General features: G+C 38.5%; 2 protein-coding genes across 2 annotated transcripts; both read right to left on the bottom strand.

Moving 5' to 3' along the window:
• Window positions 1-487: 487 nt before the first annotated feature.
• GLRG_11920 (uncharacterized protein) lies at window positions 488-972 on the bottom strand (the record flags this gene model as incomplete). Its single annotated transcript, XM_008102602.1, has 2 exons — window positions 488-589; window positions 763-972. 2 exons carry the CDS (start codon window positions 970-972, stop codon window positions 488-490), a joined length of 312 nt encoding a protein of 103 aa, XP_008100793.1.
• A 1,547-nt stretch (window positions 973-2,519) lies between these two features.
• GLRG_11919 (uncharacterized protein) lies at window positions 2,520-3,435 on the bottom strand (the record flags this gene model as incomplete). Its single annotated transcript, XM_008102601.1, has 2 exons — window positions 2,520-2,842; window positions 3,096-3,435. 2 exons carry the CDS (start codon window positions 3,433-3,435, stop codon window positions 2,520-2,522), a joined length of 663 nt encoding a protein of 220 aa, XP_008100792.1.
• Between the last annotated feature and the right edge of the window lie 11,679 nt (window positions 3,436-15,114).

Genomic DNA, 15,114 nt, shown 5'->3' with positions numbered 1-15,114 from the left:
GGAAATGGGCTCTTCAGACCATATGCGGGGGTGCTGCTCTATCGTGGCCTACCTCCGCAGGCTGTTGCAATGGGCCGAAGATGACTTTGCTCTGTGGATGCAGACCGCCATGCTTCCGTCTACTTGAGAAAACGCGATAACCGACGACGCATCATCAGAGCCCGCTTTAGAAGCATGCTTTCTTGGACCATGTTGGATTCTAGGTACAGAAGGGAGCTAATTGCGCTAAGCCGCTTAGTTGCAGGAAGCTTAATTGAGGGGGTTGTTCATGTCAACTTCTTGTTCCTCGGCGACTGACAGTTTCGCAAGATCCTTAGTTGAACAGACGGTTATGTATCTGTCGTGAAGCTGGGATAGCTTCGTGTGGCGAGTACTAGTGGTGTCCGCTCACGATGTGGCTTGTTTCCCGGACGGACCACGTGGGATAGGTATTCCCACCCATTCTCTGGCTCATACATAGATTCTTAATGGGACAATTACTTTGATCCTAAATTGGCCAGACGCTGCGGTTCATGGCAGTATCCCAGTTGGAGGAGGAGGAGACGGAGTACATGGCGAGGAAGATCTGACCCGGCTCTGGTTGCCAGACCTGATTGTCTGTTTAGCTTGCTACTAATAATATGTTTTATCTACAACTTGGTTTGCAGTTATGCTTCTGAGAAGGTCCCGTCACCTAACAACATGTTGGCTTGTAGAATAGAATATGTACCCATAAGCCTTGCTAGGTTATCACGAACCATATCTCTCAGTGTTCTTACCTACAGCTTGACGAAAGTTCTGAACAGCTCGGCGGAGGACCAGAAGCCAAACGACTGACCTTCTGTATTGTGACCGAACTCTCTCCGCCCTTGCCACGGCGTCTGGTTGAGGCATCCTCCACAGCGTCTGTAGTCCGCTAGCCGACTTAAATAAGCCTTCAAGTCCAAGCTTAAGTCCTTCTGCAGACTCTTCGTTGATCGGAGTAGGACCCATGGCTGGGTTAAGCTGCGTATATGCCAATATGAACATGTCAAGACCTCTCTGCATCTCTAACTGTTGGTATTCGGCCTCTGATTCCGATTTTGCCTCCTCATCTATCCGACAGGCGTCTCGGAGGGCCTCTTCGTGAATCAGGCTGATGTTACGAATCATGCCTGCGAGTGATCCCAGCCGGGATAGGCGTATCTCTTCCCTGGCAGCCGCATCCAACTCGCGTCTCAACCTTGACCGAATCCCGGGCCGGTGTCTGGCAAGCAGCTGTTTTGAACACCTTGCCCCATTAACCATATCTGCAAGCTGGGCCGCACGCTCAGCCGTGCTTTCTATGAGATATTCGTCAAGTTGGCATATCTCATGCGGTTGTAGGACGGCATCGGTTGACGTAAGTAGCGATCGGCAGAAATAGTCCCGGTACCCTCCTGCCTGGACATGAACGCGCAGCGGTGCTGTCCCGTTAGGTACACCAACTTGCTCTGCAAACAGCAAGGTGAAGATGCCACAGTCTGTGTCATTGTCTTGCTGGGTACACTAGGTGATTGTTAGACATTTTCAGGGGCTAGATACAGTTGCTAATCAGCGCGTACCTCGATCTCTCTGTGATGAATAATCATGTCTACATCACCATACGCCCATCGTAGAAAGCTTTCGACTCTGGGTCCCGCGACAGCGCCTAGGCCAAGACTCTGGCACGAATCGTAATGTTCGAGAGTGTGTCTGAACTGTGACCAGCGGAAGAGGGACCAGTGGGGTGGGGAGGGATGGTTATACACCATCAGCACGACGGGCTTTAACAGTTGCGACTGGAGCTTGTTCCTGGTCGAATGGGTACACTGCAACTGAAAAGCAAGGCTATTAACAATTCCGACGTCATTTGGAACGATGCGCCTCATCAGCGTCATAATCGAATCGTCGTTGCAAAACACGCCTGGGCGGAGACTGGTCTGACTGTGGATTCGAAGCCTGAGATCGGCCCGCGATACAATTGGGCCTTGCGTTTGACCAGCGCGGTCGCCATTCATTGATGCCTCGAACAGTATTAGTGGGGAAGTTTGGGGAGGAGGTGGCGATCCAGGGAGATGGGACGATTTGGGGAGAGATGAGAGCCGAGGGAGTGAGGATGACCGAGAAGGGCCCGAGACCGGCGTTGGGTACTTTGGTATGTCGAAGGCTATTTCAGATGCGTTCCTGATTCTGATGGTGTTCATTTCGGACGTAGAAGGTGAATCTCTTCTTATTCGCTTAAGGAGTGGCGAGGTTGGATAATGGTGTTTAGGTAACGGCGATGCGGACAAGCTTGACGCTCGGCGCTTCTGACCTGGACGACTCATGGTCACGCTTCCCCAGCTACTTTCAATAGACTCGAGGATGGGGATGGGGGAAAAGAGTGGGGAGGCGTCATGGTTGTTGGCGTTATGATGATGCTCGTGTTTCCTGCTTGCTTCCACGGGGGGATGGTTGGCCTCGGTGTCTTCAGCTTGGTGCAATCTGTATGTGCTGTCCTTAAAGTCATGAGTCTGTGTGCCACATTAGTTGTGTGAGTTCTAACGTGTTGATTTGATGAGATGGCATACGGATGTCTCTTTGTCTGTCTCAGCATCACTATGTTCTCCGTCGCCCCAGGTAGCATCGCCATCATCGCGACTCCTGATGTATTCTTCATCTTCGTCGCTAGCGTTGTTAACAGCTTGTTCATCGTTGTCGGCAGGTGTAGGTTGTCTGTCTTTCGGCAAAGTCGGGAATTGCGAATCTTCCTCGGATATGTCACTCAAAGCGGAAACGGAGATCTTGGCTGGTCGGGTTCGGAAGGTTTTGAGGTGCCTCTTGGCCGTGGAAGGGGCCTGCTTCTGCCAGATCCTCGCGTCAACTGCGGTTGCAGAATTATTAATCAGTACGTCAAGTGGTGGGAAGGGGGGTGCCAGTAGGCAAGTACGAACAGTGCTGGATTGTGCTTTTTAGGGCAGTATTTGGTATACGTGATGAAGAACGGCGCCCGCGCTTTGCAGATTCTAGGGCGGCAGACTGTGAGACAAAGACTTGAAGGATGCTGGAGAGAGACAGATCGGGATGAGCATTCCGCAGCTCGGCTAGACTGTTAGTGCAGGTGCGAGAGGCAGCACACTCGGGAGTGAAGAGGAGACAGAAAATAGCAGGTGAGATGTCGAGTTGCTTGGCTATGCCTCTGAGTCGTGTCTTCTGGTCGTTTGAGATCCGGGAAAGATCGTTTCGATACTGCTTCTCGGTTGCTATCTCGAGAATGGGGCGACGAACCTCGGTGAAGGCGAAGATGGGAAAGGCGGCTGGTTTGTCAGAGGGCTGCTCTGAGCTGAGGCTGAAGGCTTGCCGCAGTTGCGCCCACAGAGTTTCGACATCAGCACTGGGGTCGAGGGCATTGAGAACATTGAGTGTTTGGGTCAGCGGCGGTACTGCGCTAGACGAGCGGCGCGTTGAAGCGGCCATTTCTCGCAGGGAGTAGCCAAGAAAAAGGTTCTTTGTGTGAAATGGTTGTTAGGTGGGTGGAGGTGAAGGTTGGAGACAGAAGAAGAATTGGCGACGACTGAAGTGGATGAAGAAGTGTTCTGGGCGAGCAGTTGCAATTATTGGCAGGAGCTCAGCAGTGATACGAGACAGGATGGTCGTGGGCGGTTGGTGAAAAACCGCCCAAATTCCTGGGCGATTCTTGCAGCAGCCCCCCCCCCCCTGGAAGGTACGGGTACGTACCAATGGGTCATAAAATCAGGACCTGATAGTCAGCACTGAGGGGGGTGTTTTCCCTTCTGCATCATCATTAGCACCATCAAATTGACCTTTGTTTTGGTCCTTTTCATTCAGCACCGAATCCATCTCCCCCCGGGAGGGTCCCACCCCAGCTTGACTGACACTGCTCGGGATGCGGCCACACCACGTGGTGGCGGGTGGGGGCATTCAACATCAACGCCTTGGCGGCTATTTCTTTCCCAGCTCCAGGACTCAAGGGTGTCCCCCATGTGTGCGTTGTTGAATAGGGCGTCAGTCAATACAAATAGACAGCCCTAGGCTACAGGTGGTCCTGTTCTAGCAGTAGTTCATCTCTAAGATGCTAAGATAATGATTATTTGCAGCTTACAGTGAGCGCCACGAGTGCATTGCCAGAGTAGCATCAGCAGCATTTCATAGCATTGTCAAATCCAATTGATTTAGGTCCCTTGGCACTTTAAGAAATGCTTGTGTAATGCTCTCTTAAGGACGATACCTGCTGTCTTAAGGACGAAACCCGGCATGCTATGTCATATCTAAGCTAGGCCAATTGGCGTGGGCGCTTTCTGGCCACGGTGCACGCCATGTCATGGTTGCCGCTGCCACCCGGCTTGAAAACAGAACCCGCCAGTAGGCCAAGAACAGGAAGTGCGATGAAGGAATGCAATAAGTTTCTATGTACGACGGTGCGTCGGCCGCGACAAGTTCTAGAATATAAAGGTCGATATTGTGATATGTGTAATGTCTACCTTTAGGAAATTCGGGTGTACCCATGGTCTGTGATGGGAAATCCTGTCATTCTTGGCTAATGAGGGCATAGAACTAGAAGAGCTCCAAGATTGGGCTTCTCTTCACGGAGAGCGGTACACGGCACTTTGTTTCCGACGTTCAAGACGGAAGACTAGAAATGAAGCAGCAAGCCTTGACTTGGGTCCTTGAACTTGTCAGATAGCAAGGCAGCGATGGCGTCCTCCTAAGCTGCATTCATATATGTATGTTCGGCATCCAGTCGTTGCTGAGAGGGCACGGGCGGTTTGGGGCGAACCGCCCAAAATTATGGGCGATATATAACAAACCGCCCAACTTGAGATTACCTAATCAACAACCCACCCTTGGTGAACACCAAGTACCAAGGCTTTATTTTTCTCGGCCGGAGGGAATTCAGGACGACGTCATTTGTACCCGCAGGATAATTACTCCAAGCCTGCCTGTAGGCACCTGTAATTTCTGCAAATAGGTACTAGTCTTTCAGGTCGCCAACTGCGCATAATAAGGCGCTTAGAGGAAGCACGACAATCCTTTAATTATGCCTATTTCAGCCAAGCAGCCCAGTATAAAGACTACCTAGAGAATTAATGCCTACATAATAGGGTTACACTGTTATATTAAACTAAGCAGTCTTCTTCCCCTCTCCTAAATATACTAATTTATTTCCCTTCTTCTACCTAACAAATCTTCCCTCCTTTCCAGCAGACGCAGCCATAATTAACGACGCTATAATATCAACAATGCCTTACCCTACTCGCCACCCGTCCCGTCGCCGTTAGCATCAAGACAGAACGCAATAACAGCCATCAGCACAGCAGCTCCCATAGGGCTTATCAATTCTATTAGATCCATCTGGTTGCTTTATAACGATAGCATCGCCCTAACAGCAAGAACACCATGTAGCTCGCTCGCCTACAAACACCCTAAGCAATTAACCAGGACTATAACCAGCTTCACTAACGACAGGCTTCACGTCACCACAAACTAAGTCTTATGATATTAACAACAAAGAATACTTTAGTCCAATCATAACTAACATGCGCGCTCTAGACCCAGGTGCAAGTTCATTCTATCTATAATTAACGCGCCAGCTAACTAAAGGTGCAGCTAGCAAATGTAGCACCCGCCGGCTGCCAGGTGTGTTAACCTCACTCCTATCAGCTGCCAGGTGTGTTAACCTCACCCCTGTCAGCTGCCAGGTGCTAGAAATCCACTCCCGCCAGCTAAACCCACTGCAGAATTTAATCAGCAGAGGTACATGGCGTCAAACCCTCTCAGGGCCAGAGCTCCATATCGCCTGCCAGCATGCATACCTTAGACGAGGTGTAGTGTAATGGATCGACAAAGGCGTAGCTGTAACGATGGCAACGGACGGGCTGAGTTCTTTGATGTGGTGCACGCGTATCGGCGACTAAGCGGTTCTACTTTCTGCCTAGGTCGGAGCGATACAGTCTGTTGCGTTGGCAGCGTCCAAAACCTACTTTTCAGTCCGTGCGCTGAAAACACACAAATATGAATTTTGGCTTGATGCCAGCCCAGCCGGGCCCATCGTGATGGATACGGCCGGGCTGGCATCACGGTTGCCCATCGCGATGGGCCCGGCCGGGCTGGCATCACTGTTATCCATCGCGATGGGCCCGGCCGGGCTGGCATCAAGCCAAAATTCATATTTGTGTGTTTTCAGCGCACGGACTGAAAAGTAGGTTTTGGACGCTGCCAACGCAACAGACTGTAGGGGTGGGGTCTAAGAAGCAAGCAAGCTGCGCAATGGATGCGACCGTGGACAGATGTTGGGGCAGAACCAAGGTCAGTCCCCCCACTGCAACCCAAGATGAGCAAGGCTAATCGACGCAACGTAAGCCGCAACCATCGAGAAGAAGGCATGCGTGGTTCATCTTGAGTGCCTGTCGCAGGATCCGGCCACTCAGCTTGTGTGAACACCTGGGGGCCAAGCCACTGGGACCAATATGGCGATGTGGGTGTTCCAGAAGATGTCGCGCGAGTTCAAGGCGACGGGGATAGGGTGCTCCTTGATAACAACGAGGATAATGGTAATGAACAGCGGATTAGGGGACTAGGGAACAATAGGACGGACGATAGTGTTAAAGTCGTTGTAGGAGGGCGATATGGGCGAGATGGATAGATAGACATCAGTGGAGTTGTCGGCCAAGATTGTGTAGGTACAGGTAGGTAGGTACCTTACCTAGGTAGTTTAGCAGATAGCTAGTGGCTAGGGATTTACATAACAACTTGGCTGGTTGGCATCTTGCGCGCCACGCGACGCAGGAGATAAGCGAGATGATAAGCTTTCCTTCCTTTGCTACAGGCTATGTACAATGTATGACGCTATCTATATACACAGGAGAGGACTTAGATGACCTGACTACTTGCATACGTCTTACGAGCCAAGAGAACACGGAATAATGTGGATAGATGACGTAGGATAGAGTTCTGACGATAGATTCCCTAGTGAATCAGAGGGAGTACGACAGGTTAATGATGATGTGGGACGTCTACTACTAAGGCACAGGAAAGGCTGGAGACAGGCCATCTTTATAGTAATGCATAATTAGGCTTTAACGCTCTGTTTGTTTAGTATTACACTGTAAAGCCTAATTGCTTGGAATAAAAACCACCCCCTGTTCTGAATCCAGTGTTCTGCGCTTACAGCATTTGGGCTTGCTATTAGTAGAGATCCCTCGGTCAAAATTGTGACAAGAGCCACCAGGTAAAGATAGCCAGGAGCACAGAGGCGAAAAGGAGAAGGATCAACGCCGTGGGAGGAATGAGCTTGCAGCCTGAGCCCACAAGGAGTTCATGGCTGAGGCTGTCGCCCTTGTATTCCACGGTAGATTCTGTGGCCCTGAAGGTGGATGCTGTGCTTTTGGCTCTGGTGGGGTGTGTAGGGACTGGTGTCGAACGGCGGGCTCGCTGCTGCTGGATGGTGGGGCCATGAATGGGACAATCGATCTCCTGCAAGGACGAAGTGGATTAGATTGGGTCGCAGCGACAACAGTGCCGGTGTGGATGTTGCTGCATGCAGACTTACAGAACGAGCGATGAAGACGTCGTCAACAGCCAAAATGACGGCGTATGACTGGTAGCCTCTTGAAGCAAATTGCCGGGCGAGGCTAGAGCGACAGGTGGATAGAGCGCGCAGGGAGTGGCCTGTCAGCCCGAGAGGCGATGTGCCGTCGGTTTGGAGATTGCGAAATCGGATGACCTGGTGGTACCAGGCCTCGACGAATGGGACGGCCGCCGTCACAGGAGGAAACGAGTTGGTGAGTCGGACAAGATGGATCAAACGCCTCTCGGCGACGCATTGCTCGTGGATGTGGACGACGGGTGCGTGACGATGACGACTGGGCCCGACCTAAGGGCTTAGAGGGTGGTGGGAAGAAGCGTCATTGCGAGGCATGGCGCAGCGGCTTGGGCTCCCTATGCTAGAGATGGATTGATTGCATCGCATCGAATAGAGAGGTAGGTTGGTGGTTGTGAAAAACGCGTCTGACGGAGCGACATGAAATGACGGGACCGACTGTAGATAGAGAGTAAGAGTGATTGGTGAATGACGGAGGAGATCAGCATTGCTCCAGGGGCTTTTCAGTGGGCCTCGGTGGGTGGTGGTTGGGCCCTTGGTGGGCAGCTTCTAGGTAACTACAGGGTAGGTGACGGGTAGATGGTATCTAACCACATATGGCAATGTTAACCACATTAGACACGCACCGCCACAGCCCCAGCTACAGTCAGCCACCCTTAACATCACAAAAGATTCTACATCTACCTGGGGGTGCAAGTCAGTGCTGTTGAGCTAAACACCCCCTCCTCATAGAGGGGGTGAAAAAATAGGGTTACTACTTAAGGTATCTTAGATAACTTCTTATAGTAAGTGTTTAAATAAAAAGAAGAAATGCTTAAAACAAGCATAGAAATCTAGTTAATTCATATACTATAAAGTGTTTATTTAATAATTATATATAGTTTAAAATAAAGAGGTATTTGTATTTTTTGAAATATAAAAACTAGTATTATAGTATAAACAGGTTAGTTATAGATAGAATATAGCTCTAAGTTATATACTATATAAGCTTAATATAGTTATATCTTATATCTTAAATAAGTATATAAAAACGTGCTCTTTAAAGTAAATAAAACTAAAATTAGATTTCCTTTTCCTAATAAAAGAAATACTTAAAAGAATACATTACTTTATAATATTGTTTTAAGTAAAGTAATACTATATGTATACTATATTACTAGAAATAGTAGTATATATAGCTTTAAGTATACTGTATTATACCTACTACTTTACTATAAAGCTTATATAGTATAATAAACTAAAATACTATAAATCTTTTATTAGAAACTTAATTCTGTTTTAAAATAAGTAATAAAGCTAAATCTTCTATAACATAAGATTATTATATAATAAGTTATAATATATTAAACTATAAAGATTATAATAGTTTATTAATAATGTTATATATTATATAACTATAGAAAGATTCTATAGAAATAAGGAAATCCTCTTATTTCTTTATTAGGAAATCCTAGGCTAATCCTAGCTATATAACTAGTTAGATTACTTATAAAATAAGGCTATTTTACTACTTATTTTTAAATAACTTACTATAAAGAAACTATATGTTTACTAATTAATTTATATATACTTTCTACTATATCTAATACACCCCTTTAGTACTAGTAATATAGTTAATTACTATAGTGTCTATATTAAATATCCTCTAATTATAGCCTATTTATTTAGTAATTATTCTTTAATATCTTAAACGTTCTGTCTTTTTATTTACTAGTAAAACTTTACTTTATTATTTATTAGTTCTTACTATTAATTTACTATAAGGTAAATATATTAGTTACTAATATTTAATTAAGCTATAAAGATAGTAAATAAAAGTATACTAAGTGCTTTTATGATTTATTAGCTATTAACTTACTAGACTTCTTATATTTAATAGTAATTTAATTTACTACTACCTCTTAATATAGCTAGTAGTTATAAATATCTATATACTATAGCCTGATTTATAGTAAAATAAGCTTTTTAGTAATAAGCCTAATAGTCTAGGTGTTACTATAGTTAATATAAATAGTTTATAGCAATTTAGTAGCTACTTAGAAATTAAGTAATAATTTATTTCTTATTTAAGTTAATAGTTAAATACTTATTATAGTAGTTAATTTACTAATAAAAGATATCTTCTTATAGTAAGTATTAGTAATAGTAGCTTAGTCTTAGTAGTTAATATATGTATAGTACTTTAGTTATTAGCTTACTAGGAGATAAGTCTTTTAAATAGCTTTAGTATATATAGTTATAAGCTAAAATAATTTAGTAAGTTATTAGTAAATAAGGTATCTAAAGTAACCTCTAAAGTATTATTCTTACTACTTAGTAATACTTTATATTAATAATAAAAGTATTATATTTAATTAAAATATCTAAGTATATAATTTATAGCCTTTTAGTAATCTAGATTTAAAATTATAGTCAACATAAGTAAGCTAGCTAGTTATAAAAGTTATATCTTACTAGGTTACTACTACTATTATTATAAGGAATATAGTAGCCTTATATAGAATATTACTATATAATACTACTTCTAGTATAATATTACATTATAATTAAAAAATAAGGTAGTACTTAGCTATAAGGCGTAGTATAATACTATTTAGAAATAATAGGCTACTTTTAATTATATAAATTACGTTTATTATTAGCCTACTTTATAATAGTTATAAGCCTAGCTTTAACTTAAAAGTATAACCTTTACTATTATAAAGTAGCCTTATTATAAATTTACTTTTTTTAACTTAATATTTTTTCCTAAATATTTATAATAATACTATTATATTATTTTATATACTTCTTAGTCTTATAACTACCTATAAGCTATATAGCTTTTTAATAAGTTATAAAGATTAGTTCTTATAGTAAATAAAGCTTTATTTCTATTAATAGCTTAAGATATTTAGTAATTTATTAACCTAAATAGGTAAGAGAAGCTCCTTTAGCACTTAAGTAATTTAAGCTATGTAAAGTATCTTTATTAGAAGAGTATTAAGTAATATAAGATTTATTACACTGCTTTTTACGTATAAAAGTAATAACTAACTAAGTAAAAGTCTAATACTAGTAAGCTAAAAGAGCTAATTAATCTTATAAAGGTAAATAAGGCTATAAAAATAAATAGCTTATATTTACAAAGAAGGTATTATTATAAAAGCTTTAGACTTATAAGTAATATAAAGCTAATAATCTTATCTTATTATAAGTCTAAATAATAGTTATAAGTAGTCTTATAAATAAGATTTAATAGTAGCTTTTAAATAATAGGATTAAGCTTACTCTTTAAGTAGTAAGTAAGGTGTTTTAAAAGTAATATACTTTATTCTTAGATAATATAACTAACTATACTTATAAGTAATATTATTAGTTCTTTTTAAAGGCCTTATTTACTAGTAATTTAGTAATATAGCTATTTAAATAGTATCTTTTACTTATAAATACTAAGTTATTTAATATTCTTAAGATTTAAGGTATACTAATAATTAAGACTTTTCTTTAGGTAGTTAAGTAATAAGTTATACTATTATAAGTATAAAATAAGTTAAATATACTAGCTAAGACTAAAAGGCTTAAGGGGCTATATTTAACTTTAGGACACTATAGTAATTTACTTAAAGATTTAATATATTTAGCTTTACTAATAAAGTTATATAAAGTAATAAAAATAGATATAACCCTTAGAGATAAAGATAAGCTATTAACTAATAATTAGCCTTATTATAACTACCTTTATAAGTAATTTAACTACTTTTAGTAAGCTACTACTTTTAAATTTCTTAAATATACTATAAAAGAAAGAATAAAGATCTTAAGGTATATATTAAGTAACTTAAATCTTAAGGCTATTTAAAATAAGCTCTTAAAGCTAAAGTATGTAGATCTTTAAGCTAAGATTAAAAAAGGGTTAAAAATAACTAAGTAAGGTAATAGTAAGAGGATATCTCCTTATAACTCTAATTATAGTTATAATTAATCTTAACTTATTACTACTTACTACTTTAGTTCTTAATATATTATTACTAAAGATATCTTTTATACTACTTTATAGGCTTTACTTTTTAAGTAGGACTACTATATATAATAACTATAGTAGTATCTATATTATAAAGAATTAGTTACTACTTATGTATTATAACTTAATAAGTTATAAGCTATATTACCTTACCTAATAAGTAGATAGTAAGTAGTAGTAGTATTTATATAAAAAAGAAATAAGAAATAAATAAATAACTCCTTAGAATAAAAGAACTATAGTATAAGTTATATAACTAATAAAAGAAGGTATTTAACTTGCTTAAGTCTTAAGTTAACTTATTAGTAGTTAAGACCCTACTTTGAATGTGTAAAGACGAACCCCTGAATGATGGGCAAGTCGCATTTAAGGTGTAGGCTATCAAGCTATTCATCAGGCCATTGTAGGCGCTGTGCCGTTGTTAAGGCCCCCTGTCGAACTGCACTCCTTTCTACGACTAAGGGGTAAATTAAAGTAAGACCTTTATTTAAAAAGTATATCCTTTAGATAAATTACTTATAGACTAGTAAATAGTTATAAAAAGGTAAGAAAAAAAAAAAAAAAAAAGGAGAAAAATCTTCTATTTAAAGTTATTACTTATATTATTAACCCTACCTTATTATAATTACCTCTAGCTAAAGTTACCTAGGAACTATAATCTTATAGTGTCTTTACTATACTTTTCTTAGGCCTATACGTCCTTTTATATAGTACTATATTAAATAACTATAGCACTATATATCTAGTAAATAATATTTCCTTACTAGAACCTAGCACTATTAAGATACTAAAAGAAGGCGTATAATAAGTTAATTTAAGTACTACTTTATATCTTATACTTATAATAAGTACTTATATAATAAAGAGCGTTCTTAAGAGCTAAGATAAAATAAGCTTAGACTTTATACTTATAGATATAGTATTTATAGAAGACTTTTATATAAATATTATCTTAAAAGCCTTACTCTAAAAAATAGGTATTTAGTATTCTAGTCTAGACTATACTTTATAATATAGTAAATATAAGGATAGCTTTATAGTTAAGTAACTTACTTAAGTTACTAATATCTTTTTTCTTAAATATAAGCCTCTCTCTACTTATCTTATTTCTAAATAAATTCCTATAAGTAATATAGCTATAGTTTATGTTATTATAGTAACGCTACTAGGCCTTAGTACTCCTAGATAACTATCTTACTAAGATTAACTAATATAAAATAACTTAGCCTAGCTTTAGTACCTTTAGGGTAGATATCTTAGTACTAAAGCGCTTAAGTATCTTATTACTAAGGTAAGAGGCGTTAAGGTTAAGGCTTTTAATAGTCTTAACTATATTTACTACTAGATAACTTATATAAAAAAGGTTATTTTATAATACTAATTAAAGTAATAAGTAATCTAACTATACTATAGGATTACTTAAGATCTCTTTAACTACCTTAATAGCTTTAATAATAGTATCTAGCTAATAGTTATTAAAGATAAGTTTATAGGTAGGTTATTTAGCTTCTTATATATATTAAAGACCTATAAGAGTATTTTCTAGGTTTTATAAGTATTTAAATTATAAGTCTATTAGTATTAAGGCCTTACCTTATATAAGATATATTAAGATATTAATTACTTTATAATAGTAATTAATAATAATACTACCTTTTAAAAGTAGACCTAGGATAAAGAGATTAAGGTTAAGACTATACCTCTATATATAAAGGAGCTAAATAGTAGCGCTAAGAGGGCTAAGTAAAAAGTAATAACCTAAGGTATTAAGATACTCTTTAGGGCTAACCTTCCCTCTAAGCTATAAGTTAAGGCTATAATAGCTAGAATTTACCTTTATAATATTAGCCTTTATAAGTAAAACGCCTAGCTTTTACTAATTAAGAAAAAAAAGAAATAGTTTAGATAATATTTCTACTAGTAGTAACCTTAGTACTAAGTAAACTTTAGCTAGGACTTATAACCTTAGTAGAAATAGCTTTATATATATAGCTACTAAGCATACTTTCTTTAGAGGGATAAAAAGAAAAATATAAAAAGATAACGCTTTAAGGTAGAACCTAGGGGCTTTATTAAGTACTTTATAAGATATATTTAAAATACTTATAACTTATACTAAGTGTAAACTTTTTTACTTTAGTAAGTTATTATTATATATAACGTTATATTTAATAAAAGTTAGTTTTATATAAAAGATAACACTAAGTAGGCTATCTTAAGAAAAAAGGCCTATAGGATTATAAATAATATCTAGGACTTATTAACTTTAAATAAGCTTAAGTTCTATACCTTAAGTATTATAAAGGTAATTAATATAGTACTAATACTATAAGAGGAGCACCTAACTTAGTAGCCTTTACTACTTACTTTTATACTTAAAATAGCTAAACTAAGTAAAGATATATCTATAGATAATTATTTAGGCTATATCTAGTAAGGAGGGTAGCTATTAACTTCTAAACTAACACCTAAACCTAGAGACGTCTAGAAATAAGTGCTAAAGGTAACGCCTATTATTATAAACTAATTAATAGTAGCTAAAAGCTTACTTAAAAATAAAGGAGTTAACTACTAAGATTAAGTAGTTAAAAATATAATTATTATTTAGATAAATATACCTCTAAATAAAGAAGGTAAAATAATATATAAGACACTATATTTAAACCTTATATTTACTAGCTATACTAATCTAAGGTAAGACTTAGTAGTATATAACTAAAATAAACTAAACTATACTACCTTAACTTAATAAAGCTATTACCTATATAGCTTACTACTTAAATTATTAGTAAATAGCTAGTCTAATATAAAAAACACTAGCTTCTTAGTAGCTTTTACTTACTTTAGATAAGGTTAAGATAAATTCTCTAATACCTTTATACTAAATAAGTAGAAAGTAATTAATAAGAAGTATATAGGTTACTAGACTATTTATAACTATATTTATATAATAATAATCTAGCTAAAGTACGTCTAGAAAACCTAAAACCTAGCTAAAAAGGAGTATATAAGTAAGTTACTTTTACTACTAAATAATTAAAAGGAGTTTAAATTACTTCCTTTAGTAAGATATATGTTATTTATAAACGTAATAGTTACTAAGATCTATAAGCTAGAAAAAATAAAAGCCTAGAAGGTAGTAAACTAAGATAAAGTTACTATAAAACTAATCCTCTTAAAATAGGTATAAATATATAAGTTAGACTAAAAAGGCTTTCTTAATTAATATAAGGTATATATATATATAAAAAGGGATATATAAGAAAAATACCCTCTTAAATAGATATATACTACTATACTTATAGTCTCGTTAAACAGACTTTCCCATAATTTATTCGTGCGGGACCGTACCCCAGCTTAAGTTGATTCCTGCCCCCACCGTATAAGAGCACTGTTTGTGTCAATATAGCAGGTATCAACCCCTTATAGCCGGAAGCCTTGACTCTGAGGTCCAAGCCGTTCGTGGGGGTCTGCACATAAAGCGGGACCACTGTATTTATATGAAAATGGTCTGGAATACCCTGAAGTGCAT

This window comes from Colletotrichum graminicola (genome assembly GCF_000149035.1).
Source record: "Colletotrichum graminicola M1.001 genomic scaffold supercont1.193, whole genome shotgun sequence".
NCBI classification, from domain to species: domain Eukaryota; kingdom Fungi; phylum Ascomycota; class Sordariomycetes; order Glomerellales; family Glomerellaceae; genus Colletotrichum; species Colletotrichum graminicola.
Note: the sequence above shows the minus strand (reverse complement) of the source record. Positions and strands in the feature narration are given on the sequence as shown.